The sequence below is a fragment of the Dermacentor andersoni genome, chromosome 3 (assembly GCF_023375885.2).
Source record: "Dermacentor andersoni chromosome 3, qqDerAnde1_hic_scaffold, whole genome shotgun sequence".
NCBI lineage: Eukaryota > Metazoa > Arthropoda > Arachnida > Ixodida > Ixodidae > Dermacentor > Dermacentor andersoni.
The window spans coordinates 127,915,433-127,942,666 of record NC_092816.1 but is presented as its reverse complement, the minus strand read 5'-3'; the positions used below and the strand labels follow the sequence as shown (position 1 = coordinate 127,942,666).

Here is a 27,234-nt window from a genome sequence, read left to right as displayed (position 1 = left end):
CTCCAGTAGAATGCAATTATTGTACACTATCCTTTTCAACGAGAGTGGTAAGGTCCCAGTCTGGATTTGGCAATGCCTGTCGTATACCGTTCAACTCGTTTTTATTCTTATGAGCAGAGTCCCCTGTGAGTAATTGACACGGATAAACGTACTCTTGCGCAGACTCCTGAGGCTGACTGCCGATCATGTACTACTGTTTTCTTGCCAGGATATTGAACATTACACTTCACTCTTACTTACTCTTACACTCTTACGCTTTTTCGCTTCAGGTCCTTAATCATTTGTTGCAAATCATCCCCAGTGTCTGTCGAACAGGACACTTTCATCGGCTTACCTTAGGTTGTCGAGATATCGACCGTTCTTCCTCACTCCTCAGCCTTCCCAGTCTAATAGCTTTAATACTTGTTCGAAGCATGCAATGAATAACTTTGTAACAATGATGTTTCGTTGACTGACCCCTGTCTTGCTAGTTAATTTTCCACAGTGCTTGCAGATAAATAAAGTAGTGGTTGAGTCATTGTAGTTTCTCCAATATATTCACGTATGGCTCTTGTACCCTTCCAATACACTATATATATATATATATATATATATACACACATTTATATACACGCTCTCTTCTCACCTCTTCCATAACCCCTCAAACTCTACCACGTGTCCAGCTTTCCACACTACTCTTTTTGCACTTTGAAAGTCGCCACGCAAACGCATTAAAGCTCGTGCGTCAACTGAACCGCGCGATCTTCAGACCTTCCACTCACGCGCGCAATGCTGTGTCGGCTATCTAACGGCAAACTAACTGAGGGACATTCTACTACGGAGTATTTATTGGCAGTTGCGTAGTTCTGCTCAGCTAGGGACAAACGTAGCAACGCGCGTCCTCCGTAATACTGTAATACTAGGGAAGCGCACATTTCGAAGCAAGATTGTCTACCGAAAAGTTTCGAGATTTCTCTGATCGTACGGGCGTCCATGCAAAGGAATCAATCCCAGTACCCTCACCTGCCTCCCTTCCCCCCCTTAACGCGCGCTCGCGCCCGCAACCTCCCTTTTCGCGCACAACACTGGCCGAGCAAGCAGTGCCGTGGGGCGCCCTAGGACCGTATCGCGCTTGGAGTTTGCACTCATGGGGGACGGAATACGCTAGGAGGGACCATCAGGTTTCATTCTTGTATTTCGTTTCTTGTATTGTCATTGTAATTCATTGTATTTAAGTAATAATAAACTGAAACTGAAACTGAATGTACAGGAAAACAGTATTGTGAGAAAGTTGGGCGCGTTAGTGAAAAATATAAGGGAAAAGTAGGCCTGACATTTACCCGAATTGTTCTTGCGCGGCCTGTGGTGAGGCTGCTACATTGTCTCCCATACTGTGGGAGTGCGGGTCATTCGGCCCAAAGTTCACTAAGGAAGAGCGGGACGCTCTCCTGCGAAGTCCTGTTTTTGAAGGGCAAATCCTGGCCGTCCAGCGCTTCGCGATCCGACCGGCAGGCTAGACCTGCCCGTCCCGACGTGGGATTAGCCGGGTACGCGGTTTATCGCGTTTTGCTGGACCCAATAAATGTTTATTCACTCACTCACTCACTCACTCACTCACTCACTCACTCACTCACTCACTCACTCACTCACTCACTCACTCACTAGTCACGTGCTAGACAACCGGTAAATTATAGTCTGCTCGCTTTGTTTGGGACTGCTGCGGGAATTTCGGAGAGGCGCGCATACAAGGATTCACAAACGCACGTCGAGGTTAATGAAGGTTCGCGCGTGTGAAGCAGTCGAGTCTGTTTTATGTCAGTCAGAAGGCACCTAACCACCACACGCTACGTAAACGTCGCTCACTGCTTAAACAGCAGACAGACCGTAAATCTGTAGCGAACGAAGGCATCTAGTAACCAGTTCGTTAAAACTGATGGTAGCGCTAAAAGGGACGAACACACGGTGAAAAGACACGACGACATGATCAGTTTTAAAGAATGCATCAGCAACTAGCCCAGCACCAAGTTTCATTGTAGTACCCGGTATTGTGTACAACAGCCCGAGAACCACCTAAGGGATGACTAGTACCGTTTCAGCGTAATTTCAGGGAACGATGAAACCTTTCGCCCTGCAAACGAGAGCAGGCAACCAAGCCCCCCTTCCCACGGTGATTCGTCGTGTTTGGACACGTATTCCGGGAACCAACGACGCTTTTCGCTCCTGCAAGTATATGCAGACGATTAGGCGAGAACCCAGGCCCCGCAGCGACTGCTTTACAATGGCAAAAATTTTTTTCCATTCCTTTGCACAAGGTTAGACTGGCCAGACGAGGGCACAGAACATACTGAAGTCCACGAAGCCAATTGTTAAGGCAAACGGTCCCAGTCGGCGCTGTTGTTCTTCTCAAAGTCTTCAGCTTCTCAGCAGACGAGTGAGAGCTCAACAGGCACGTCTCAACGGCCTAACGTCATCCCACCACAAGATCTTACAAAATAGTGTATGTAAATGCGGAGTCCGGCGCTTAGAGTGCACGCTGGTGCTTTATGTATATTTCCTTCAAACGAAAGACCCCGAGCAATACCTTTTACTAAGCTAAAACGCTACAAAAAAAGTCTGCCTCAAGACATCGCGTCTCTTTCTAGGTGCAAGACAGAGGAACAAAATTCATCAATAAAATGCGCATCGCAGTGCTGTGTACACAACAGCTCATTTGATTAAATTTAAGAAGTGCGTGGGAAACGCGGGAAGAACAGACCACGCTCGGGCGTTATGGAGAGGATTTCGAGGCGAGAGTGCTGGCAGCTCTTATAACAGCGGTGGTAAATGCCAGTGACTGTTCGAAACTTTGTAAGTTATGGTTCCCCCCCCCCCCCCTCCAGCCTTTCTCCTCGTTTCAAGGCAACGCATTTGAAGCGAAGAACGACGCGCGCCACCAGAATAACACTCGTTACTTCCTACGTGCATCCACGCCAGTGAGGGCAGGCGCCACTAAATGTTACCACGTACCACACAATCTCGAATAGCCCGAGAGTCATATGGGCCGATTCCTACACAAGAGGCAACGCGCACGTGGTCCTGGGTAACGCGAGGGGCGGAGTCAGAGGAGGTTGGCTTGACGTGGGTAGCGGAATCACGTTGTTGTGTCGCGTTGGCCTATGTGGTGTCATAAGTAGCTCTCGGTACACTGTTATCGGCAATGTCCGCATGATGGAACGGCAACCTCCATGTCTCTGCATCTGTATGAATTCAATGGGCCAAGGAAGTGTGATCGCACCACCTGTGCACTACCAATCAAGTGCGATCGCGCCATCTGTGTAATAGCAAATGGCATGATATAACCTGTCCTTGAAATGATTTTGAAGCCGAATAAACGCCTCTTCGGCCCGACTCTCCCACATGAAAGAAGCATCTCCGTCAACCTCACTGCGTTGTCGTCCCAGACGCTAGGCCCCTCGGTTGGCCGGCTTCGGGGGCGATACTGCACATGTGATGCTCCCTTGTAATTTTGTTCCTTCCTTCATGTTTATGCGGATCATGACGCCGACGGGGACAGGGGAGATTTACCTAGAATGTCCCTATAATTGCCATCTAAAAAAAAGTTGTCGTTCCATTGTTCAACATACAGCTATCAACTCTACCATTTAAGCAATGCGCGTACTTAAGTTTGATCTACATTAGATCAGAATACACCTCTGGCATAAGGGATTCGTTCGAAGCCAGAACAAGTGATTACCTGAGAACCAAACTAACTAATGAAAGCCACAAGGCCCACTTTAACACAGTATTCTCTCACGGTAGCTGTGTTTGAGTTGTTAGGTTTATTATCTTTGTTAACACTGCATAACACCCGGAAATACACACCTAAATTTATTTCCATAGTCAATATAAAGGGAATACTCTATATTGTTTTCAACTTATCTAGAATCATCAGATAAAGCAATCATTGCCTGTTGGCAATTTCACGTGCACTGCTTCGTGCATGCGGTTATCAGATGTGTTTCCACGAGTGATAAAATATTAAAACTGCTCAAAATCGTGCTTCCGTTCCATTTGCACTGGAACGTTTGAAGACACTGCTAAATGTATTTTATGTCATACGAGTTTCGTAAACATCGTGCCAGCCATCATCGAATGTCCTAAAAACTATCCCAATGAAATTCATAATGCGCGTGAGACGCCTACATACGATACGTATGTTTCGGTCCTTATATTTGTCATAGTGAGACAAACATATATGTTGTCCTGTATATTCTGACATCTGTTCTCTACGGGTCTTCTGGACGTTTAATTCATTTTTAAATGTTATATGCAGATTTTCTATACCTATCCTGCCACGTTCAAGACGGCCAAATGTATCTACAGATAAAATAAATTAACTTGGCTTTGTTTCGTAAACTAAGGGAAGAAAGAAAGAAAAGACAGCGTCAGAATAAACACTTATTCAGTGCCATTTTCTTAGCAAGGTTATTGCGCAAAATGGAGGAAATAGTGTTCTTTAGCATAGTAGGAAATGAGATTGGCACGTGAAACATGTCATCACTGCACGTGCGCGGGCCCAATGCATTTGCTGGGCATACATCTAGACGCCACATCCACGTCCTCTATCAGACATGGACATAGCCTATACCCTCTTTTTTGGCTGACACGAAGCCGAAGCTAAACTGTATGCTCATGAATATAGAAGGTGCTATATGTACACCATTTTTAAGCTGCTTAGCGCACTCTATAAAACCCCAACAATGTATGTGCTCGTTTGTACTCCTGTTCCGTTATTTGGTACGTGCGGAGAGCAGCGCAGACTAACCTTGAATTCCTTCTTGGTAGAACTCAATATTATGATTTCTTTTTGTCGGCAATACTTAGTAAGACGCCTCAGCTGTCCCCTTGTAGAATGCATGGTAGCCTAACATTTGCTCCCTTGTTACTAGCTTTCCGCTTGTGGGGATCCTCGAGTCTCAGCTAGCGTCGCGTCCGGCGAACGCGCGCCAGGCAGGTCGGAGAGAGGGAAAGCCTTCCTTCCGCGTGCCGCGCACGCTAATCCCAAGCTCTATCAGCTCCACTTGGTTTGTCATGTGAGATCCCTCTGACATCACCCAAGTCTCTTTGGTCACCAGCAATCGGCGAGTGTGGTAGACACCGGCGCCGCTCCCGTTTTCCCGCACGTGGTGGGTCCATTCCATTCTAGCTCGATAGCAATTATATGGGCACCCCTGTAGCATTTATGCGATAACCATTCCCTTCACCGTGAGGTTACCTGTAAAGTCCAAAGGCGACAAAATCGCTGCCGCACGCCCTATGCTGCATATGCGAGTGAAATCGTACGAGGGTGAGCCAGCGATCACGGTCAATCTCGCTCACGCAAAGGAGGGAAGCGAGTAGGTAGCCCTTTGTCTTCCTTCACGCGCAGGGCTTCGGGGAGAAGGTGGGGAGGGGGGCGCGTTCTACTCCACGCGGCCTGGGCGGCCGCGCGGGCCTGCCCGGGCCCCTGTCTCTTGAAAATCATCTGCGACGGGGCCGGAGTGAGCCGCGCGCTGCGTTTTCGCGGGTTAGTTCGCATTGATGCGAGACGCAGCAAGAAGGTCAATTTGCGCGCTGCTGCAGCCGCACTTCCTCACTCCAACGTTTCGACAGCGAGCTACCTCGGTCATCGAGTTAGGTGTGTTCATGTTTGCTTGTGCACGTGCTACGCCATGCTTGTTAATTTACTTAGTATGCTTATGTTTACAAGTTTATACGGCCGATAAATCTATTATCACTTCTTCGTAAAGTTGTTCAATAATTTGCATATCGCAATCGATGCTTCGCCTTTTGGGCAAAACTGCCAATTTCTTTCCGCTACAATGGCCGAGACAACCGGTTTTCCCGCCAGCTGGTAACTCAGAAGGCCTCCTTTACCTAGGGCATTACATAGCGCACCTAGCGCACCCTCAGTGATGTCAACTATAGCTAGCTAGCCTGCTCTGTTATTTCCAATGGTAATAAATGCTTTCGTCTGTACACGTCGTTGCCACTGTTGTTTCGTCTAGCTTCTACCGGACTGCGGTTGAGTGGCAGGCGTGCACTAACCGCAGTACTTAGCGTACCAAGGCAGAGCACTGTTGGCATTCCCCCCTTATCCCGAAAAAACTTAAGATTTGGCGTTGTCCGTAACCCTATGGATGGCCCCTGTGCAGCCCCTCGAAGAGCGCACTGTAACGTAGTTACATTGGGCTCTTGTTTCCAAAATTCAATACTATGTCGTTTCCTTTATTCTGTAAATTTAAGCAGGGCGCCTCAGCTGCCCCTTTAAGGAGCGTCCTGTGGTTAACCGAGGCGCCTGATTATTAATAATCATATCATAAGAGGCCAAGAAAGACGAAAGGATGACACAGGGGAAATTACTTGCACTTACTAATTGCAATTAAAAAATTATAAAGTAATGGAATTGAAAGTAGATGAAAAAACATCTTGCCGCAGGGGGGGAACGATTCCACGTCTTCGCATTACGCGTGCGATGCTCTACCAATTGAGACACCACCGGCGCCGTCTTCCCATCCACTTTCTGGGGTATTTATCTGTTGCCACTACAACTTACCCTGGGAGTGTTAGCAGCGCCACCACTCACAAACCTTCGCGGCGGATGTGGAACGTTCTTTCTGCCACAGGTGTCATGATCACGTGATCTTTTTGGGTGAACACGACTGGTCAATAAAACCTCACGTGCTACCTGAAGGCATCAGTGTTGCTGGATACGAGACTCTCGTTATGTAATGAACGACAAGAAATGGGGTTAACCGAGAGGCCCAATTTTTATTAATCATATCATAATAAGCCAGAAAACAAACCTTGGGTCATTTATCACTTGCCTTGGGTAACTTATCACTGAAACTATACGCTATCATTTGGTGTTTTCGGTAAACAGGGCGCCTCGGCAACAACTTTGAAGAGTATCCTGAAACATGAGCTTACGTCTCTTTTTGCTAAGCCCGGCGGAGGAGTTTTTGCAGTGCAAGAGGCAGACGGACGGACCAACAAGTATACAGCTTCGCCGTAAAAGAAAGAGTAGCTGTAAGGGCAAAGTCGTTTGGCATGATTTTGAAAGAAAAACGCGTCTTCCTTTATTATCGTTTGCTGTTGTCCCGAACCATAATAAAGGTACCTCAATTCTCCCTTTCAAGAGTTTGGTATCACTAGCCTTGTGTTCCTGGTTGCTAAAGCCCTATACTATCGCTTGGGGTTTCGTTAACCATATATGACGGACGGCTCTGCGGTCATTTCGAAGAATGACTTATAATGGAACCTTCAGTTCCTTGTGCTAGTGTTCTACGGTATTGTTTAGTGTTGTCGTTAGCCGTAGGCAGGGCTCTTTGGCTGCCTTTTGATGAGTGCCTTGTGGCTGAGCCTACGGCTTCGTGTTGCCAAAGATTCATGCTATTGTTCAGTGATGTAATTTACTTGACGCCGGGTACCTCGGCTCTAACTTTGAAAAGTGTCCTGTAACATAAACTTGAGTTCGTTTTTCCTAAAGCTTCCGTACTGTCGTTTGAACTTGTCATTAACCCTAAGCAGATAATCCCTGCAGTCTCTGTGAAATTCCCTACCGCCAGCATTCCTATCAAACCAAGCTACGTGAGCTTACCTCCGAAGTCGTTCACCGAAGTTATGAGGTTCACGGGCCACGATGCAAGGCCACGCTCCACACGCATCTGCTCTATGATGCCCACGTATAGAAAACCCGAGCAGCGGCTAGTCGAGGACTCCATGGTGGTCATGACGAAAGCAAGTGCTACCACCCACCAGCACTTGTCTATGCCGGCTGCTTCGCCTTTCTTCTTCTTTTCGAGAACAGTAGCATCAGGACAGCTGCACTCCACGAAACTCAATCTGGGGGCTCTGCAGAAGCCTTCGCCCGTAGCTTCGCTGTGTTCTTCATACAGGTCTACCCTAGAGGTTAAGGAAGAAACGAATGAATAAGCAATCGTGCGAACGAAATAGCGTTCGCTGCTTCAACCTACACAAAATATCGCTAAAATGCATAAAAGATTTTTTTAATATATTGCGAAAATAGCGATGAACAACTCGACAGCATTCTTGTGAGAGACACTACGCGTTTTTGTATGATATATTTCGGTAATGTCCTCACACCTTCTTTCATCACCAAAACAGGCGCACAATTCCTGTAAAAGGTTGAGAAGGAGTTGCACAGAACAAGGAGCAAGACAAGCCCACTCGGAATTTCAGCAATACACTTCCATGCTTTTGAGTCACATCAGTTCACACTATAGTAAGAGGCACGTCCACTGTCCAAAGAAAGCTTCGTGGTACCCGTTTACTTGATAACCAGATACGAATAACTATGGAAGAATTGAAACCCCAGCTTGGACACCAAATTTTGCAGCTCATATGCGATACACCGTCTACAAGACTGTACGGTAGACGTTCACAAGTGATATCAATTCTAGTTAAAAGCACTCCGTAACGTAGCACTCGTCATAAGCAAAAAAAAAGATTGAGCAGATCCCGCGCAATGTGCCAACTAATGTTATGCGAATCATTTTGCACATAGCCCGCTTTACAGCATTGTTTTGGTTTGTTCAGTGCAGTACCATATGGACCAACGTATTTATATAAGGCGAAAAATTGGCAGTGTGCCACTAACTTTAGTGTGAAGACACTGCAAACCGGTGACAGCGTCACGGAAACGGCATGGCGACAGTTTTCTTATTTTTTTAAGTAATGAGGTTTTACGTGCCAAAACCACGATCTCATTATGAGGCACGCCGTAGTGGGAACGCCGGAATTTTGGAATACCTGGAGTTCTTTAACGGGCACCTAAATCTAAGTACACGGGTGTTTTCGTATTTCGCCCCCATCGAAATGCAGCCGCCGTGGCCGGGATTCAATCCCGCGACCTCGTGCTTAGCAGCCCAGCACCATAGCCACTAAGCAACCGTGGCGGGTATTTCTTTTTCGTTTGTTTTTCATTTGGGTGAACCGAGTTTGCAAATTATACCATTACGACCTGGACCGATCCCAGGGGTGGTAAAATAAACAGTTTTACCACAGTTTGCTTAGCACCTGCGGCTACATGAAGGACGTTCACATCGCTTAACAAGCGCGTCTCTCTGAGACGACAGCGAGGCGCTCTCTCCTTAGCTGTGAAACGGCAAAAAAAACACAAAAAAACTGAGGAGGCGTTCCACTCTGCGAAGGTGGGTGACCAGTTCGGGAATTTCTCGTAACAAAGCCTCGAAGGGCCCATTGGAAACCGTAGCCCAAGAGAGCGCTAAATCTGTGGTTTCGGGTGCAGCAATGCCATGCACAGAGAGAGAGAGGTTGTCGCGTCCAGGACGTGCAATGAGGCCATGGTCGCTTAGGAAATCAGCACCGACAATGGCAGAGCTCATGTCGGCAACCATGAACAATCATTGGAATACCCTTCGCCGGACAAGGTTAGGGGTGAGTGAGCGTTGTCGAAATACCGGAATTCGAGTTCCACTCATGGTTGGCAAGTACAGAATGGGAGCAGCTGTGTGATCAGCTCATGTAGCAAGTAGAAAGCCGATCTGTACACCCGTGTCGATCAGTAAGCTTTGTCCAATTACCTTATCGATGACATAGAAGAGGCGACATGGCATGGTGGCGCGACCACTTGTTGCCGTTAGCGATCGGCGGGCGGTCTCCATACCAAGACCAAGGAAAAAGGCAGCACAGAAATGGCGGTGATACCAGCAAATGGCTGGCTGATATGCTGCACTGTATCACCGGCGCGCTCGCTGAACAGACCGCTTTGACGAGATGAAAATCGGCGATGACGACGGGAACGAGGAAAACGTTCCTACGAGTGGTCGCGACCAGGAGCTCGTCCAGGCTATCGCACAACTCAATGATGGGGAATGTTGTCGATGCTGTCTCTGGCCGATTCGGAGGTGAGGAACGCGCAGTGCACGACGCGGACGTCGGCATAACAGCTGCAACCAGCGGAAGGGGAGTGGCTTCTTGCATCACCTTGTCGGCCAATCTAGCGAGCTCTGACAGATCGTAGGCTGAAGCAGTGGCCAGCACCATCTGGACATCGATCGGCACGCGCTGATGTAGCGCCCGTAGGAGGGCATTGTCCACGGTGGAATCGCGTGAGCCGAGAAGTTTTAGCATTCGACGCAGTAACTGGCTTGTGCCTTAATTGCCCAGCTGTTCCAACGAGTAGCTGTTGTATTCGTGAGCGTCCCGGCGCATGCGTACGATCCAGTCCAGCGGCCTTGAGTGCATTATAAGCCGACGCTGAGAGGGTGTACGCGAACGAAAGGAGAAGGTCAGCAATCTCGTCGATAAAGGCCGCAGGAAACGTATTGACCACAACGGTATACTGGCGAGTCTGTGACGTTATACGCGAGAGGTCGAAGCGAGCCTCTGCTTCGATGAACCACGCCGTCGGGTTCCGCTCCCAAACTTCTGTCACGCGGATGACGTTCTAGACAACTACAGCGGTTGAAGCACGCTCAGCGGCTTCCAGGATAGTGGAGGCTTCTTGACATTCGTCGTCGGTGTTCGACATGGCTGCACTTCCTTTTTGTGTGGGGCTTTATTGCCAGGAAAAGATTGAGCGTTGATTCAGGCGTCCGCGGTCACCAGCTGTAGAGCCCATGAGATAAAAGACAACGAGACCCAGTACTGGAGCCCAAACTCAACCAACTTTCATTTCTGTGGTTCCAGCCAACTAAGTTTCCGCGCCGCTTGGGGCGTCGCCTAACCTCGTCTTCTTTCCTAGAGCGATCGCGTCGAAGCTGCTGGCGCTAGAGACTAGTGTATAACGCGAATGTTTAAGCGTTAGCTGTGGTCCTGGCTTGACATTTTGCCTCTCGAACTCGAGCTATCCGAATCGCTTCGGAGTCTGAAGATACGGCTTCCTCCATTAAACGTCAATGCAAACCACGTTTTATAGTGTTCTTTTTAACTTCTACGCTCCTTTCTTTCGCTGGAGTGCTTCCCGGCTTTCTAAGAACAGACCGGAAGAGCCATGAATTGGGCTACTTGTTGTATATTCATTTTTCGTGTGCTGAGTACTGTAAGACACCACGGGGACGAAACGAACACTGGATATGAAGCGGACACAACGTGACACAGGGGAGCGCAATGAAGCCTAGACTGGCGCAGCCGAAAGTTTTATGACGCCGACGGTATGATGTTATTGGGATAACAATCGTATAATGACGGCAGCGTGACGATGACTGCATGATAAGAGTGGGTGACTACGAGTGTGTGACGAAGAGGCGTGCCGACGACGACGTATTGAATAGAACATAATGAGAACTGAATGAGGAAGTTACACTGGGCTGCAGCCACCGCAACGACCTGAGTATGACGGTACGAGGAATGCATGATGATGATGATGATTGAAGTTTATCTAAGGGTATCTAAGGCCGAAGAGCGCCAGGACATGTCTTTTGGTAGAGTAAAATTGTAAGTTTAGGGCTATGACATAAAATAAAGGCGGTATAGGGGCCTACACGTAAGATACATCTATAAATACTAGTGCATGAGTTCTAAAATAATTACTAAGATAAATATAGGGCCATAAATGCATTGGTTACAGGCACACGTGTTAAATTATTGTGGATTGTCCGAGTCCCTTGCGTACAATTCTTGTTTCCGCAAGAAGCGCGTTAGCTCAGACATACTTTTGTGCATCAGACAGTATCTCACCTGTGAGGCACAATTTAATGGTTAGGGTGATATGAGATGATGTCTAGAAAGTTAACTTCTGCAAGATAAACACTCTTTTAAAGTTAAAAAATGCATTCTCTGATAAGAATATTGAGGGATGGGGGTATATGATTTGAGTAAAGTTCCATAAAATGAGCCACTCGCTCTCGGTGAAGTTCAAGACATTGAATGAGGACATGTAGGACGGTTAAGTTCTCGCCGCATCGTGTGTATGTCGGTGGGTCAGTTGCAGTCAAGAGCTATTTGTGTGTGTCGTAAGTGTGTCCTATTGAGTCGTGCCAGGGTGATTCGGTGTGTCTATCAAGCTTCAGTGGGAAAGATTTGGTTAACTGCGGTTTAAGCAGGTGCAGCTTATTTTCCACTTCCTTGTCCCATTCAGCTTGCCAATGTTTACGGAGCGTCTTTCGTACCACAGGTTTCATGTCCCCACCAGGTATCCAGCTTACATCAGCGGTATTCCGATGAGCCGCTTGTCCAGCATTTTTGTCCGCCATTTCATTGCCTGCGATCCCAGAATGGCCGGCCACCCAACATACAGCAAGAGCAAGGTTTTGTTTATACGCTACGTGAATGTGTTTGAGGAGCATGTTTAATACAGGGATTCGGCTTGCTTTGCCACAAGGCAGGGCTGTGAGAACGCCTACAGAATCTGTGTATATTATAGACTTTTGTATTTTGTGCTGTACTATGTACTCAACAGTTATCAGAATACCGTACGCTTCCGCTGTAAAGATGCTCTTATGGTTATGCAAGGTTTTAGAGTTGGAGAAGTTTGGGCCATGGGCTGCACATGATATCGAAGCTGCAGACTTTGAAGCATCAGTGAAAAATGCCACAGATTGATGCTTGTCTTCAAGGGCGAAAAAAGGTTGCTCGATGAGGGCATTTGGACAATTCTTTTTGTTAAGTTCTGTAAAGGACAAGTCACAGGTGATTGTACATTGCTCCCAAAGTCGGATGGGTCCAACATAGTCGCTTTCCTGCAGATCTGTGAAAATTACTCCGAGTTTTATTGCAACAGATCTTACTGCTAACGGGAACGGCAGGGCGTGTGAAGGCCTGTTTAAGTACAACTGATTTGTGGACTGATCACTTACGAGTGCTTTCCATGGACGTTGTTTTAGCGACATGGTTCTTATTGCATAGGTGACTCCAAGATATGTACGCTGATAATCCAGTGGCCACGGATCCTGCTCTGCATAGAGACTTTTGACAGGGCTAGTACGAAAGGCACCAAGTGCCAGGCGGATACCTAAGTGATAGACAGGATAGACAGTACCTTAAGTGTTGCCTTTGAAGCCGACTGGTAGGCAATACATCCATAGTCTATGCGTGACAACACAAGGCTTTTAAAGAGAGATACGAGGCAATACCTATCTATTCCCCACGACTGGTGAGATAAAATCTTTAAAAGGTTCATAGTTTTAAGACATTTCAGCTTCAACTGTTTTGTATGCTGCATGAAGGTTAGCTTACTATCGAAGGCTACACCCAGAAATGTTCCATCTTTTTTATTTAGCAGGCTTCTCCCACGCATCGTAATGCAGGGGTCAGGAGATACCCCTCTTCGTCTAGAAAACAGGACACAGGAAGTCTTTTCTGCACTGAATCAAAACCCGTTTTCGTCTGCCCATTTCGTGAGCCGATTAACACTCAACTGTATCTGGCGTTCACATATGGACAGGTTGCAAGATTCAAAGCTGATTTGGAAGTCGTCCAAATAGACAGAATAAGACACCTGGATGGTATAGCAGAGCGGAGACAGTTCATTTTGATTATAAAAAGTGTGCAACTTAGCACTCCTCCCTGTGGTACACCGTTTTCTTGAACAAAAGTGCGCGATAGTACATTGCCAATTGGAGTGCATGACTACGACGGTATGACGGCCATGATTTGACGAAGGCATCGTAATTACTACTGAATGACACAGCGTGACTAGAATGGAGTGACAATGAAGGTATAACGTCGATAGTGTGACGAATGCGGTATGACAACGACAGCATAACGGCAATGGATGCACAGAAGTGCAGGACGAAGAGTGTATGAGGACAATAGCGTGACAACGATGGTGCGACGAGAACCATATGAAGTTAGAGTGACGACGATGAAACGACCGCGAGGGCGGGGCTACGACCGTGTCATAGCGAATGCATGACGACTGTATGATGATGGTGCAATGAGGATTCTGAAATTGTGAACACGGTATAACGACGACAGCGTGACGACGGCGCCAGAGGGACAGTGGAATCACGAGTGTATGAGGACGACTCTGACGACAACATCGCAATGGTGTGTGGCTGGTGGTATGGTGCGCATCTGATATCGAAACTCGAATGATGGAATTATAATGACGACAACGGCATCGACTGTATGACGGTGACTCAGTGTCTACAAAGGCATGTGTATGGCGTCTTAATCAGGATTGAATCACAACAGCGTGACTGCGTAATAATATTGGAGGAAAAATGACTTCGTTGGAACAACGACCGAGGCAATCGGTGGATGTCGCCTCTTGATGACAATGGCGCCAACGGCATGAAACTGAGCAACAAGTTAACACAACTCTTTAAAACAGGCACTGCTTCCAATGCCATCACCAAACGGATCCGCAAAAGAGAGTTATCTGAATTCCCTATAATGTGCACTCTATTGAATGTCACTGATAGATTGCCTCACTCGCTCTAAAATCTCAGCCACTAATTTCAGGTCGGTTTGAACATGCCTGTAATATCTATAGTTGCGGTAGATGGGTTTACAAAGAGCTATTAAGCACAGAAAGCGCTTTGATCTCCAAAAGACGTTATGTTAGGAATAACACGAGTTGCTCAATGACGCAGATTTCGATTGTTTCTATCATTTTTAATTCCCATTACGCGCTTGCCTGAGCGCAAGGTAGCCAGCCAGTTTGTACTGGTTTAGCTCCCTGTTGCTCTCTCTCTCTCTCTCTCTCTATTTGACATTGGTCATATTTTGAGTGCTGTCATATTCGAGCGATATCTCCGCAACTCAGTGTAAAGCCCGAGCTACACTACAGATAACAACATGCACACAGTGCCACTGCCTATTGCAAAGCCGGAATATAAAATTAAATTATAGGGTTTTATGTGCCAAAACCACTTTCTGATTATGAGGCACGCCGTAGTGGAGGTCTCCGGAAATTTCGACCACCGGAGGTTCTTCAGCGTGTGCCTAAATCTAAGTACACAGGTGTTTTCGCATTTCGCCCCCATCGAAATGCAGCCGCCGTGGCCGGGAACGATCCCGCGACCTCGTGCTCAGCATCCCGTATCCACTGAGCAACCATATAAATAACAACACCAAGACACATTGCTTTGTAGTAATAAGTGTCATATTTTGTTCCAGAGACTACCGAAACCAATAGAGCAAAGTTTATGAGGAGCCTCTTTTCCTCGAGACACAAAATAAACGTAATAAAGCTGGTAGTTCGACAAGCTGGCTGCTTACTTGACAATCCTCGGTTTTCCATTCGCAGTCACATCTTTCTTCTGGGCATCTTCCATTCTTTGTACCAACAGAGGTTCACGCTCGGGCACCGTTTTAGAGCACTTCATGTTAAGAAAAATGAGATGAGAACATCAAGAACTGAAAGGTATGTTTTGAAATTAAGCATGTTAGCCAGTCTGTCGGAATGAAACAAGAAAAATGATACGCGAGAAAAATCACAATATGCTTGTCCAAAACCAAAACATAACCTAAAAGTTATTTATTATTTTGTTTCGAAGTGAAACCGAAATACCTTTTATCGGGTTTTAGTTCAAGGAAATTCGGCATCAGAAACAGCTGACGTCAGTCAACGTCAGCATTAGTGCGTACCTCAGGTGGGATAGTGCGAAAGTAGGGTGACAGCGCGTACGGGATAGTGAAACACGTACTTTTTTAACCTTTATCGGGTGACCACAATTTACTGTCTAACAAATGTTAGCGCTCAGCGCATGTATCGGAAGTTTCTCGAAAGTTATCGGTGGTTCGATCCACTATTTGTTGTCGCCGAGCCTTGCGTAATCTGATTGCATGTATACAAGACGCAAATTATGTAGTACTTGCTTAAAGACACGCGGGCACCAGCTATTACTCTTTAACCTTCGATTACTCACGTATAAAAGCTGACGTGCTTGACGCGCTGATCAGTTTATCGACAATCTCCTACTGCGTTAACCGCTAACGTCGTGCTTTGAGTGTAACCTATTTGTGTGGGCACAGATTCGCCCAATAAAAACTTAGTTTCGCCATTCCTAGTTTCGCTACTGCGTTCCTTACTGTCACTACTAAGGGGAATCTGGTAGAGGTGCTAGTGCGTTCATGCACCGAATGCCAATCCAAAGCCGTGATCCGAGCCCGCGGAAAGCCGCGGAATGGCAAACAGAAAGCCATAGTAAAGGTGTGCGGGACATGGGGAAGGGTGGAAAGGGAGCGCCGCGGTTCGTCATAATAAAAAGAAAAACTAAGAGCGCTAGTGTGAGGAGGCGCCACGCGTCTGGTGTTCCTGTTGCCATCACAATGTAAAGAATCGAGTGCGCCGTCATTTTGCCAAAATATCGCCCCCCCCCCCCCCCCCCCTATTAGGGCCGTAACTGACAGGGACTTCGGCGCTAGCGTCGGAAGAGCGTCTGCTTAAAAACAGCCAATGGCCGTCATGTGGAGATTCACCCTTGGGGCCGATGCGCTTGATCTACAGATCAGATTTTCGACTGCCATCGAATTTGCTCGCCGTTATCATTGCGATTGTAGGTTACTTGTGTTGGTGGGCACAAGGTCACCCAATAAAGAGTTAAATTTGTTACTCTCAATTTTGACCCCGCAGCAATCTTCGCGTAACTACTACGTGACAATATATGTGAAGGTACATCGAATAAAGCAGTTCTCCCTGAACTTACTTTCAGGTAGGTGGGGTTAGCGTGCTTTTATACCACGAGTCTCCATGCGCACACATCCATGAGTGCCGCTTGCATACGCTTAAGCTAGCAGCCGCGTCCATGAGCTCTCAGCACGCTCTCATTCTTCTTAGAAGCCTCTGATTGCTTGAAGGATACGCGCATGTTTCATCCACTGGTCTTGTAACGTCATTAGCTTGGCAGTAAACGCCATCCAAGAAATGTCCGACGATTACGGTACGATGTTCCCATCAACAGCAAGTGCAACTGCATAGTTGTTTTCATTTCGCGATATACTGAGGCGAAGAATTTCAGACCAAAATTACCGCACCGACTGGGCAGCGAACCAGTACCGTCAGCGCTTTCGCAGAGCTAGGGGCAGTATGGGAACGCTGGCGCGATGAGCGGCATCGCAGCAAGCGGTGGATGACGATGATAGTGATCTAAAGAAACGAAGGACGCTTGATTCTGCAACCCGTGAGGGAGCACGGCGAAGCGTCGGCATCGCAGCAAGCGGTGGAAGACGACGACGAAGGCAAGAGCAGTGCTACGAGCGCGAGGGGCAGCATGGGAACGCTGGTATGATGAGCGGTATCGGTGACAGCTTAGGAAGGAGATAATGAACGCGCGAGCAGTGCCACGAGCGGGTTCACGCGGTTGCGTAGAGGGACGCCGACGCTTAACCCAGGTACGGGCGCCTGATCGAGCTGCGTTCTGAAATAAAGGTGTCACTGCGGTGCAGACACGTTGTGCGAAAAGTCATTGTGAAGCTAACCAATACTAGCAAGCGCTACCGGTGTACTGCCTGCACAAATTTAATTGCGAAACACTAACCTGCGTTCCTCAGAGGACGCTGCGTCCGCTGGCGCGTCCGGGTGTCGACGCCCGGCGCGCCGACAGCACCAAAGGAAAAACGCGTCTGGCCTTCTAATTGCCGCCAACTGAACTTGACATTAACCGTGGTTAAGTGACCGTCGGTAAGTTAGACTGCGGTCAAGGCAGCCCGTGTAATAAGGGTATAATTCCGACTGAGGTATCCAAGTCACTGAAATTATTAGCAGCAATGTCGAACGCTTACGGACCGAGCGTCGGTTAGCTCCGCCTCTCCCACGAGTGGGAGTGGGAAGATTGATTGCCCGGATTTCACGAAATCACGCAGCACCATAGATTGCAGAGGCGCACATTCCCGGGGCCGTACTCAAAATTAAGCGAAAATCAGACGGTCGAATGGCGGCAGTTACAGACCAGATCCTACCCGAGTCCAGCTATCATGCACCTAACACACACACATTTATACACGACTGACAAGTGCCGACATTGCGACTTTAGAACCACCCTGGAGCATATCCTATGGGAAAGTACGGCTATAGTACAGAATAACGAATGATGCAGCCTCAAACAGCGACAGCCTCCGCGCGCGCTGGGAGTCTGCGTTGCTCAGCTCGGACCTGCAGCACCAACTCTGGTGCTGCATTCCTCGGCGCGCCGTCCAGCGAGCCGAGGAAGCCACCAAGGACCAACAACCCAGGGACGAAACCTAGGCGGGGTCCACGCCCACCCCACCAAATGGCAGAGCACTCAATAAGGTCATTTGACTGAATGAATGTCGAATGCGAGCGAAGTTTTTTCGCTATTATTTTACAGCGGAGCTGTTTTAAAGCAAAGCTTTATTTGCCTCTTCGACTTTCCGCTGCTGCTGGTTAACGCCGGCCGCGTCGAGGCGTGGTTTAGACGTGGCCATGTCACAAAATCATAAAAGACATGCGCTGTTGGTGTTTTGTTTCATGACATTTGTTTATGAGCTGTCATTCTGGAAATTCCGAAGAATAACTTGTATCAAATTAAGGCAAGATCTGCGCCACGTCGGGGGCCTGACCGGTTGTGGTTCAGAATGCTTATTCCTATCTAAGTACATGCAAAATGAGAATTCGTTTTTCTCGTCAACTGCTGCGCCAAATTTGGCGAGGTTTGTTGAATTTATAAGAAAAAAATTTAAATCTAGTGACTGTTGGTTTTCAATCTTTGGTGTAGGTCGTCAATCTTTTATTAAAAAGTGGCGGAAATGAAAAATTTTAAGAAAACGAAATGATAAAATTTACAACACTGTAACTCAGCAATGAAAAATTATACCACAATTGTATGAATTCCATCTAATTTTGCATCTAAAGCGGACAAAATTCTTAAGTTACACATGAATCTAGAAAAATTTAGTAATATGGAAATTCAGCTGTTGCGGAAGCCTTGTACACAACGTAACCAATTCACGTAAGATATAATATGGCATATCGAATTTGTCCGCTTTTAACGTTCTAATAGATGCCGTTTACAGAACCGCGATATCTGTTCTTGATGCCGAGCTACTAACACAAATTTCGTGCTTCTATTCTTTTTTTCAAGCTTTCGAATTTCTGAAAATCTTTTTAACAAAATTCGTGTCATAAATCGAAATTCCGCTTCCAACAGTTCCTGGAATTTAACTTTCTCTCTCAAATGCAACAAATATAATTGAATGCACTACAGGGGGTACCTCAAAAAAACGTTTTTGCGTTTTACGTGTATTTGAATAGTCCGCGTCGGAGTTGGGCCCGAGCTAACGCTTATTAATGCCATCACGTTAGTCCTTGAGAGGAGTGTGGCACGAAGGAAATACGACCCGAGAAGCTCATGTCAACATCTACGCCGCGTCGCATGTGCACAATGCCTTCTGGACGCCTTGACTAGGCGTGACCCCCCACGAATTCAGTGCAGGAGCTGCCGCGCTTGTCTCCATGCTCACCCACAACAGCACGGAAGTAGAGGGAGCTGGTGGGGAGAGAGTAAGCGAAGGAATAGAGAGAGAGGGGGGAAGCAGTTTTGTGCGCTACGACGCTACAATCCAGAATGGCGCCGATGCGCGCACTTAGTGCCGAGAAACGAAGGTGCGCATAAAACATCGAGTGGAGTAAGAACAAACACAAGTGGATCAGGCAAGGTAACATTTCAGATCACGTCAAGACTGTCCTATGCCGTCAGCATATCACCGCCTAATAATGTCGATGAACACAAACAGCACGCAAACCTCCGCTCACATCAATTACTGCCCTGCGTGGAATGTGCATATTTCTTTATTGCTTGATGTACCGTGTTTTAAATAAAGTAGTAATGTCGTTTTAATGCACTGCTACAGAGCCTAGGCGTAGTGCACAGAGCACAGGCAAAGGATTTAACATAAGGTTTCAGTGGATTCCATCACACGTAGGAATTGATGGAAACGAGGAAGCTGACGCCCTTGCACGCCTAGCGCTGACATGTGTCCCAAAAGTGAAAGCTCCAAAAGCTTTTCAAAACCCTAAGGATGCAATCCGCCTTCACTTTAGACAGATGCACAAGAATCCATACGAATCCTGTGTGACTCATGGATTTAAACGCGAACAAGCGACGCTTTTATACCGCATCAGGACTGACTCCGCATACACCCCAGCTTGGTTATTCAAGACTGGGCTTCGCGCTTGCCCCCTCTGTGTTTTCTGTGGTGACATTGGTGACATCGAACATTTCATTTGGCTATGCCCACAGTTTGACACAGAAAGAAAAGCGTTGGTCGACAACCTGCAAAAAAGCGGTCTCACGCACAGGACCTTTGAAGACGTTGTTTTCCCCGGAGGGCCCGCGGCATTCAGGAAGAGAGCGCGACGACTGCTGATAGCCTTCCTGCGAGACACGGGGCTCATCGACACCTGGTGACACACCCCTGATCTCAACTCGAAGGAGGATCAGGCGGAACAATTGCCGGCTATGTATGCCAGGCTAACCCCGCCTGCTTCAACATCACCACCACCACCACCACCACCACCACAGGACACCAGAGCGACAGGGACGCACACAAACACGCGAGAGTGTGCGGTTTCCACGCTCATGTGGCCTGAACTACGTGCGCTATACCTAAGCTTTATAGAAAAATAAACGAACAGAGCCAACCTTGGGCGCCGGAAGAAGTGGGGGGGAGGGGACGCAGCCATGGGTTAATTGTCGCAAACGTGCAACTGCACCACATAGCTTGATCCTAATACTGAAATAACGAAGGGATACGCGTTGAAATCAAATAGTTTTTTTTTAAGTTCATCCATGAGCGCAATGCTAGCCTCGATAGTTTGCGGGACGTGGATAGACAAATACAAGTGTTTCATACTATAACGTAAGTTGCGATGTTGCGTGCAATATTATGCCTTCATTATTTGCGATCCACCTTCGCCGGCTCATTATCGGCTGGTTTACTGTTAAACTACGCGTTGCTTACGGTGTGCCTTGCACAGCGCTTTTCTGTGGCATTTTTTCTCACTCATATTATTTCTAGCATTGCAAATATAACATCGATACTTTTTTGTATTTTGTCTAACATCATTTTCCTGCATTTCACTAAAACCCAAGCTTCAACTGATGTACATTTTTGTTCCATCGTGGCTTCTCTAATGTTATGATCAACCTGACATTTTGGTATCTCTATCAATTGGGCATTGAAGTAACTGCGAAACTACTGCGAAGCTTTCTTGTCGCTTAGAGCTATGAAACTGAGTTCGCTGCTAGAAAACGCACGCATGCATCATAAGCTCTCGTTGAGTTGACGTTATAGTCACGGAGACACATGGCGAGAAGCAGCCATGAAAATAACATACCTGAGTATGTGAAAGATGCTCATTTCAAATACAGGCCGTCCGTCTACTTAAGGCAGTGCAGTGAACACTAAAGAAGATACTGAAAGTGCCGACGGTCGGCTTGAAGACTTGTCTGCACATGACAATGTGGCTGGTAATGGCTATCTGTATCTCCTGCTCTCTATGAATATCAATGCGTAAGCATTCTTTCGTGAGCTCCCCAGCCCTGTCGGGAAAAGTGTAATGCCTTGCATCCGTACAAAAATGCACAACTTAAAACGACATTTATTCATTCTAGTAGCTTAAATGTAGATGAATTCTAGGTTTTAAGCGATAAGGTACAACTTACAGCAAAAATATCAAATAAAAAGATGCACTTTTGCCGGAAAGGAGAAGCGTCGATTGTGATAGCAAATGAGCACCTGACAGCAGGGTGTTATCGCCCTTGGACTTTATACTGAACATCACGGTGACGCCGACGGTAGAGAGGCGTTGGAGTTTCCATCAATTGCTATGTTAGTAAAAGAGAACACCGATTGACAATAATAGGCCTCCTTAGATAATGGATGGGGGAAGCTTATAGTAGGGGTGGGCCAAGTGAAAATTGGGGTTAGGTCAACTTGAAATTTGCCGGTGGGTCAGCAGAAGTTCTGACATGGGCCAACTTGAAATTTGGGTGTGGGCAACTTAAATTTGTAAGTGGGCAAACTAGAAATTTGCAAGTGGGCCAACTTGAAATGCCTAGGTAGGACAGCTTAAATTTGGGACTGGGCTAACTTGAAGCCGGGGGCTGGGTCAAGTTAAATTTTGGGGATGGCCAACTTGAAATTTTACGGTGGGCCAATTTAAATTTGGGCGGTGGGCCAAGTTGAAATTTGGGAACAACATTGTGATGTAGTGCAGAAAACTGGAAAAAAAAAGATTCGAAAGGACAGAAAAAGGAGAACGAAAGACGGCGCTAAATTTAGAGATGGGCCAAGTTGAAATCTGGGATGGGCCAACTTAAATCTGGGTAGGTAAGCCAAGTGAAATTCGGGGGCGGGCCAACTTAAAGTTTGCATGTTCGCCATCTTAAACTTATGCGTGGGTCAGCTTGAAGTTTGAGGGTAGGTTGGCCCATTTGAAATATATAAGTGGCCAATTACAATTTCAGGGTGGTCCTACTTAAAATTTCGGATTGGCACAATTGAAACGTCGGGCTGGGCCAACTTGACATTCGGGGGAGCGCATACTTCAATTTGGAGGTGCGCCAACTTCAAATATGGGCGTGGGCCAACTTCAGATTTTGGGGGTGACCCAATGTCCAACTGAATGCTGCTGAGCGTCGTTCAAGTTATGAATACCTTGCGAGCAAGCGAGTGCGTCCAAACGCTTGGCGCGTTTTCATGGGGCTTACCGAGGTGCAGTCAGAACGCGAAGCTGGAACCCTTTTCCGGGGTCCCATAGGTAGCTGCCACCGCCTCGGCACGGTCTACCAGCCATCGCTGGCCAGTTGCCGTCGTACCGGTCAGCCACTCCTCCAGGAGGAGAGGTTGGGGTTCGGAACGGGAGGGAAGTTGGGAATGTCTTGGCAAAGCCAGAGCGCATACAGTAGCGTGGGGCGGTCGCCACAGTGCGGGCATTCAGCTGGGCCACGGGAGGGGCAGAGGTAAGAGCAGGAAAGGGGTGTCGGGAAAGTATTCGTCTGTAGTTGTCGCCAACAGAGAGCATCTCGGCAAGTAAGAGAAGGATCAGGTAGTGTGGCCGAGTTAGGCGCGCCTCAGCAAGTTGGGATGCGTACGAGAACGGTAGCGGTGGGATGATGGCAGAGCAATCCCCTAGCGGTTCGGTATGAGAGTCTCGGGCCAGCCCATGAGAGCGCTCATTACCGGGGATAGCTGCGTGCCCAAGCACCCAGACCAACCGAAATTTATACAAAGTGGATGATAAGAAGGATTCGAGTATGGACGTGGTGGTAGGATGCAAAGTGTGGAAAATAAAACGCCGACAAGCTGCTGGGGATTCTGTGAGAATGCGATTGAGGGCAGAAGGAGGGAGTGAAGAGGTGGAAAGTATTGACCTAGCAAACGCACGTTCTACCAAAAGGGAGACATTGGGAGAGCGACAACGAAAGTGACATCGCGTCGTGGTGATGCACTCTCCCATCACGCAACGCCTCACGCGTTAGTGCGGCAGCTGGTGTTCCCTTTCGACCGCTCTGCTCCGTCGAGGCGCGCTTTTGTTCGGCGTTCCGGCTCAATTGATACAATTGCATTAAAGGGCTGGATGCGGCTACAAAAGCTGGCAATTGTCCACTAAAGGCAAAGTTCTAAAGCCAAAGTGTAAAAGAACTACGCAAAAACAAAGTCACAGCCGAGTCAAACAATGTTTAGGCATTAGTCGGCAATTCTCAGAATTTCTATAGCTTTCGTTCTCGCACACTACTCCTGTGAGTGTGCTCCACAGACTTTATGTAACAAAGTACGCGTTTTGTGCCATTATACCGCCCGTGAAATTGCGATGCCCCTTACAGGTATCGTCATAGTTTTGCTTATTTTCTAACTGTAAGTTACTTTTCGGACTTCTAGTGACACCTCACGATGTTGTTCGGTGTGGAAGGTGCGCTGCTTCCTTCAGCGTAAACAAACAACTGCGGTTCTGGAAAACTTTAGCGATCATCTCTCCGAAATTATTTCACTCAGTGGTCATAATGCTGCCACAACCAACGTTTAAATGGCACTTTTTTCTGGCATTTAAATTCTGTAGCTTTAACCATTTCACTATAAAAACATTCGTAATTTGGGAGCACACAGAGGTACAAGGTAAACAGAGAGGTTACCTATCAAAAATATTGCTGCGTAGTTGTGTTTTGTGGAGAAAGAAAAAAACTCCTACGTGCAGCATGATTAATGCACGCAGCAGCTCAACAACCCTTTGTCTGGAGATCCTGCCTTGTAAACAGAGTTTAGCGCGTATAATATTGATGATGGCACATAAGCGTTGATGATTGTTCTCATTTCTTTTCATTCCGCTGTGCGCCCCAGTGTTGCCTCGTTGTTTTGCAGATCAGCGCTAAATGTCAACACAATACAACTCCTGGGGAGTTACCCTGTACCGTTGTTGCCCTGATGACAATGCGTTCGCTTATGTGTTGTTCGCTTTCTTTGTTTGTTATAACTTTCAATCCGGCAATGTGTCGTTCGTCTGTCACGAGCCTTGTTTTTCCCATGTCGCAAATGCTTTCAGCGCGATATCTACGGCTTAGAGCTGCCACCAGGAGCGACTTCTTCTCGAAATGGTAATGCGATGGCTGGACGTTCACAATTCCAAAGCGCCCATACGTGAATTTAGCAGAGCTTCGATTTCCTCTTCCTTAATACATTTCCTGCGCAACCATATTATCGAGTTGTATTGAGCTGATAGACGCCGGGGAAAAGCTGGGTTACCAATCTAAGTCTTTGTTTAGCGAACCTGTGCCAAGAAAAATACAGCACAGTGATAGTGGCAAGCGCACTCGTCGATCGTCGAAAATGTCACCAGCGGGTCATGCGCACCGGCTTTTATACATGACTCATTGAAGGTTCCATTCTCATCGCACGTGCTCGCATGTCTCCTAAAAAGCACAATACTATTGGCCTTGCGCATGCACTCCTAATACACAAGGTTCAGCGAGAACATGGAACGCAGATGGAATCAACAGTAACATTGGAGCAAGTTCCAAATCATGCAGACGCGTCATGCGCTGAGCGATAACTTTAGATTGTTACTTTATTTTCGAAATGCAGTCCGCCGAAAACGGATAAACAAGCACACGTACCGTTATTGTCAAACGCGTCACATAGTACAACGGTTAATGTTGTGCTAGATGCGCATTTTTGTGTGTTGTTCAAGGGCATGCAGTATGCTTTTGTCCTTGTAGTTATTTACTGCAATCCTTCGCACATTTTCCTTGCCACTGAGACATGAGCGATACCTTGCACAGAGCGACAGAATCCTACGTATCACTATGTTATCCGCGAGTAAGGTCAACGCTGTGCAAATTGATTACAAGGTTATTAGACAAGCCCGGACCCTGCTCGGGCAAAGTTCGATCACAATGTGGTCAAATGAAATTGGTGCTTTGACGAATTAGAGGTCCGAAATTGCCGTGGCTCAAAGCTAAAATGTCATTAGCAAAACATGCAAATGACATATTTCAATAGCACGGCATGACGTTCCGGAATTTTCACAGATCCCCTCGAAAGATTAATTGGCTGTTTCACTAGCGTTTAGTTTACTGACTATTTTCTCAGCCGAATGAAAAGTAGCAATTTGTGTTTATCGACATCGGTCAATAATCGGCTTTATTTTGCTTGCCATTTAAAAATAATTACGTGGCAGTATGGTACTTTGTCAAACTCGTGATGACTACACCTGCAAACAATAAAGTTTTCCCATTGGAAGTCTATAGGCATTGCTACTAAACGCAGAAAACGCATTAATTAATGAAGCACGCTTAAAGACATTATGTAATTACGTAATTATGGAACGACAACAAAAAAGACCGTACCGTGTCGCCCGCACATCCTGCAGCCTATTGTCCTTGACGTTTTTTCCGACCTGCAGAAAAATCCCTGCACATTGGCACAAACAGACAGTGATAACCACCTTTTCAATAGTGCAACGCACTATAAAACATATTTTGATTAACTCCAGAGCAAGCAGTTTCTAATTTATGTTTATTTCAAAGAAGGGCTAAAAGCATGTTTTATGGCTCCAATTATGAACGTTTTCTAACGCAGTAGCTGCGAGCAGCCACTTGCCGTTAATAAACGTACTATCTCAGTCATCGCATGGTCTCGCTTTTACGACAGGCGTTTACCGTTTACATACCTCCGTATTTATCAAAATGCCTCTAGAGTCAGCATGATCAGATAGTAAAGAAGTTGAGCGGGCGTTGAAGCGCAATAACAAATTCACAAATTTACCCTCATGACGAAGAAGGATCAGACATTTCCAATACCCCGAGTCGCTTCGAAGGCATGGCAAAGTCAAACTTCGTTGCTCTTCTTTGTGCTGTCGAATTATGTGGGTATACAATTGCCTGAATAACGTAATAATTGTACTGGGACAGCCATTGCGTTCTACCGATACTTGCATACGGCGCGGAAACTTGGAGGCCAACAAGAATGTGAGCAGAAGGTAGGGCCGCTTCAAGGAGCCGTACGAAAAGTGATAGGCGTAACCTGAAGAGAAGGGAAAGAAGGGTTCGCGTATTAGAAAGCAAAGGGGAGTAGCCAATAGGTAAGTGGAAATTGAGAGCAAGTATTGAATTTACGAAAACAAGATACTATGCAGGTTAGGTAAAGGGTGGTCTATTAGAGTTGCTTGCAGAATTCGGAAAACGAATGAATGTGCAGACTAGGCTGGTGGAGAACTAGGTGATGCAAAGAAATTTGAAAATTCGCAAGCTTCGTAGGGTGTCAGTTGGCACAACCCGACGTAATTAGTGATAATTGGGAGGCCTTCGTCCTGCATTGTAATATTTATTATCGTATAATAGGTCGCTATATGTTCACAAGATTTAACAGCCATCTCCTTCCAATAGTCATACTTCATTTCGAATGCTTTCTACTAACACGCTAAATTATTTTCAGATATTCTACCAAAGTGCCATATTGCCGTTCGGCAACAGTCCACATTGCTCTAAAGATTTGCATCACCTCAGACCATGCACAATCCTCAATATGTAATTTTTATGCCGCCTTCAAAATAGACACGAGACACTACTGTGCGGTACAATTATAAAGCAGCTCATCGTCATTAGCTACATGGTGTTTCTGTAGTTTCTCCATCGTCCCTAATAGAGAATGAGTGCGTAATCTTCACATTACACGCTGCATATGTCGGAAGGTGTTCCCCGGACATAACAGTACCTACTAGCAATGCGTCGCTATACTTTTCCTTTCAAGGAGACAGTTAACGAGAGTGTGTGTAGCTGAGGTCATGCAGATATATAAGGAAATAGATACGTCCGAAAGATAGAACGAGCTTTGTTGCCTATGTCACTG

At 46.8% G+C, this 27,234-nt stretch overlaps 1 protein-coding gene across 4 annotated transcripts in view; it reads right to left on the bottom strand.

Annotated features, from left to right (window-relative positions):
* Positions 1–25,820, bottom strand: part of LOC126538395 (monocarboxylate transporter 12-like) — a 37,322-nt gene extending 11,502 nt beyond the window's left edge. For 2 of the 4 annotated variants that reach the window (XM_055074433.2, XM_055074452.2), the window contains exons 1-2: positions 15,148–15,766; positions 7,598–7,902 (exon numbers count right to left, since the gene is read on the bottom strand). In XM_055074433.2, the coding sequence (XP_054930408.1) occupies positions 7,598–7,902; positions 15,148–15,254 (412 nt within the window). In that variant the 5' untranslated portion in view covers positions 15,255–15,766. Of the gene's footprint in view, positions 1–7,597; positions 7,903–15,147; positions 15,777–25,733 lie in introns of those variants that run through there. The other 2 variants (XM_050185243.3, XM_055074443.2) reach the window with 2 other exon arrangements.
* Between the last annotated feature and the right edge of the window lie 1,414 nt (positions 25,821–27,234).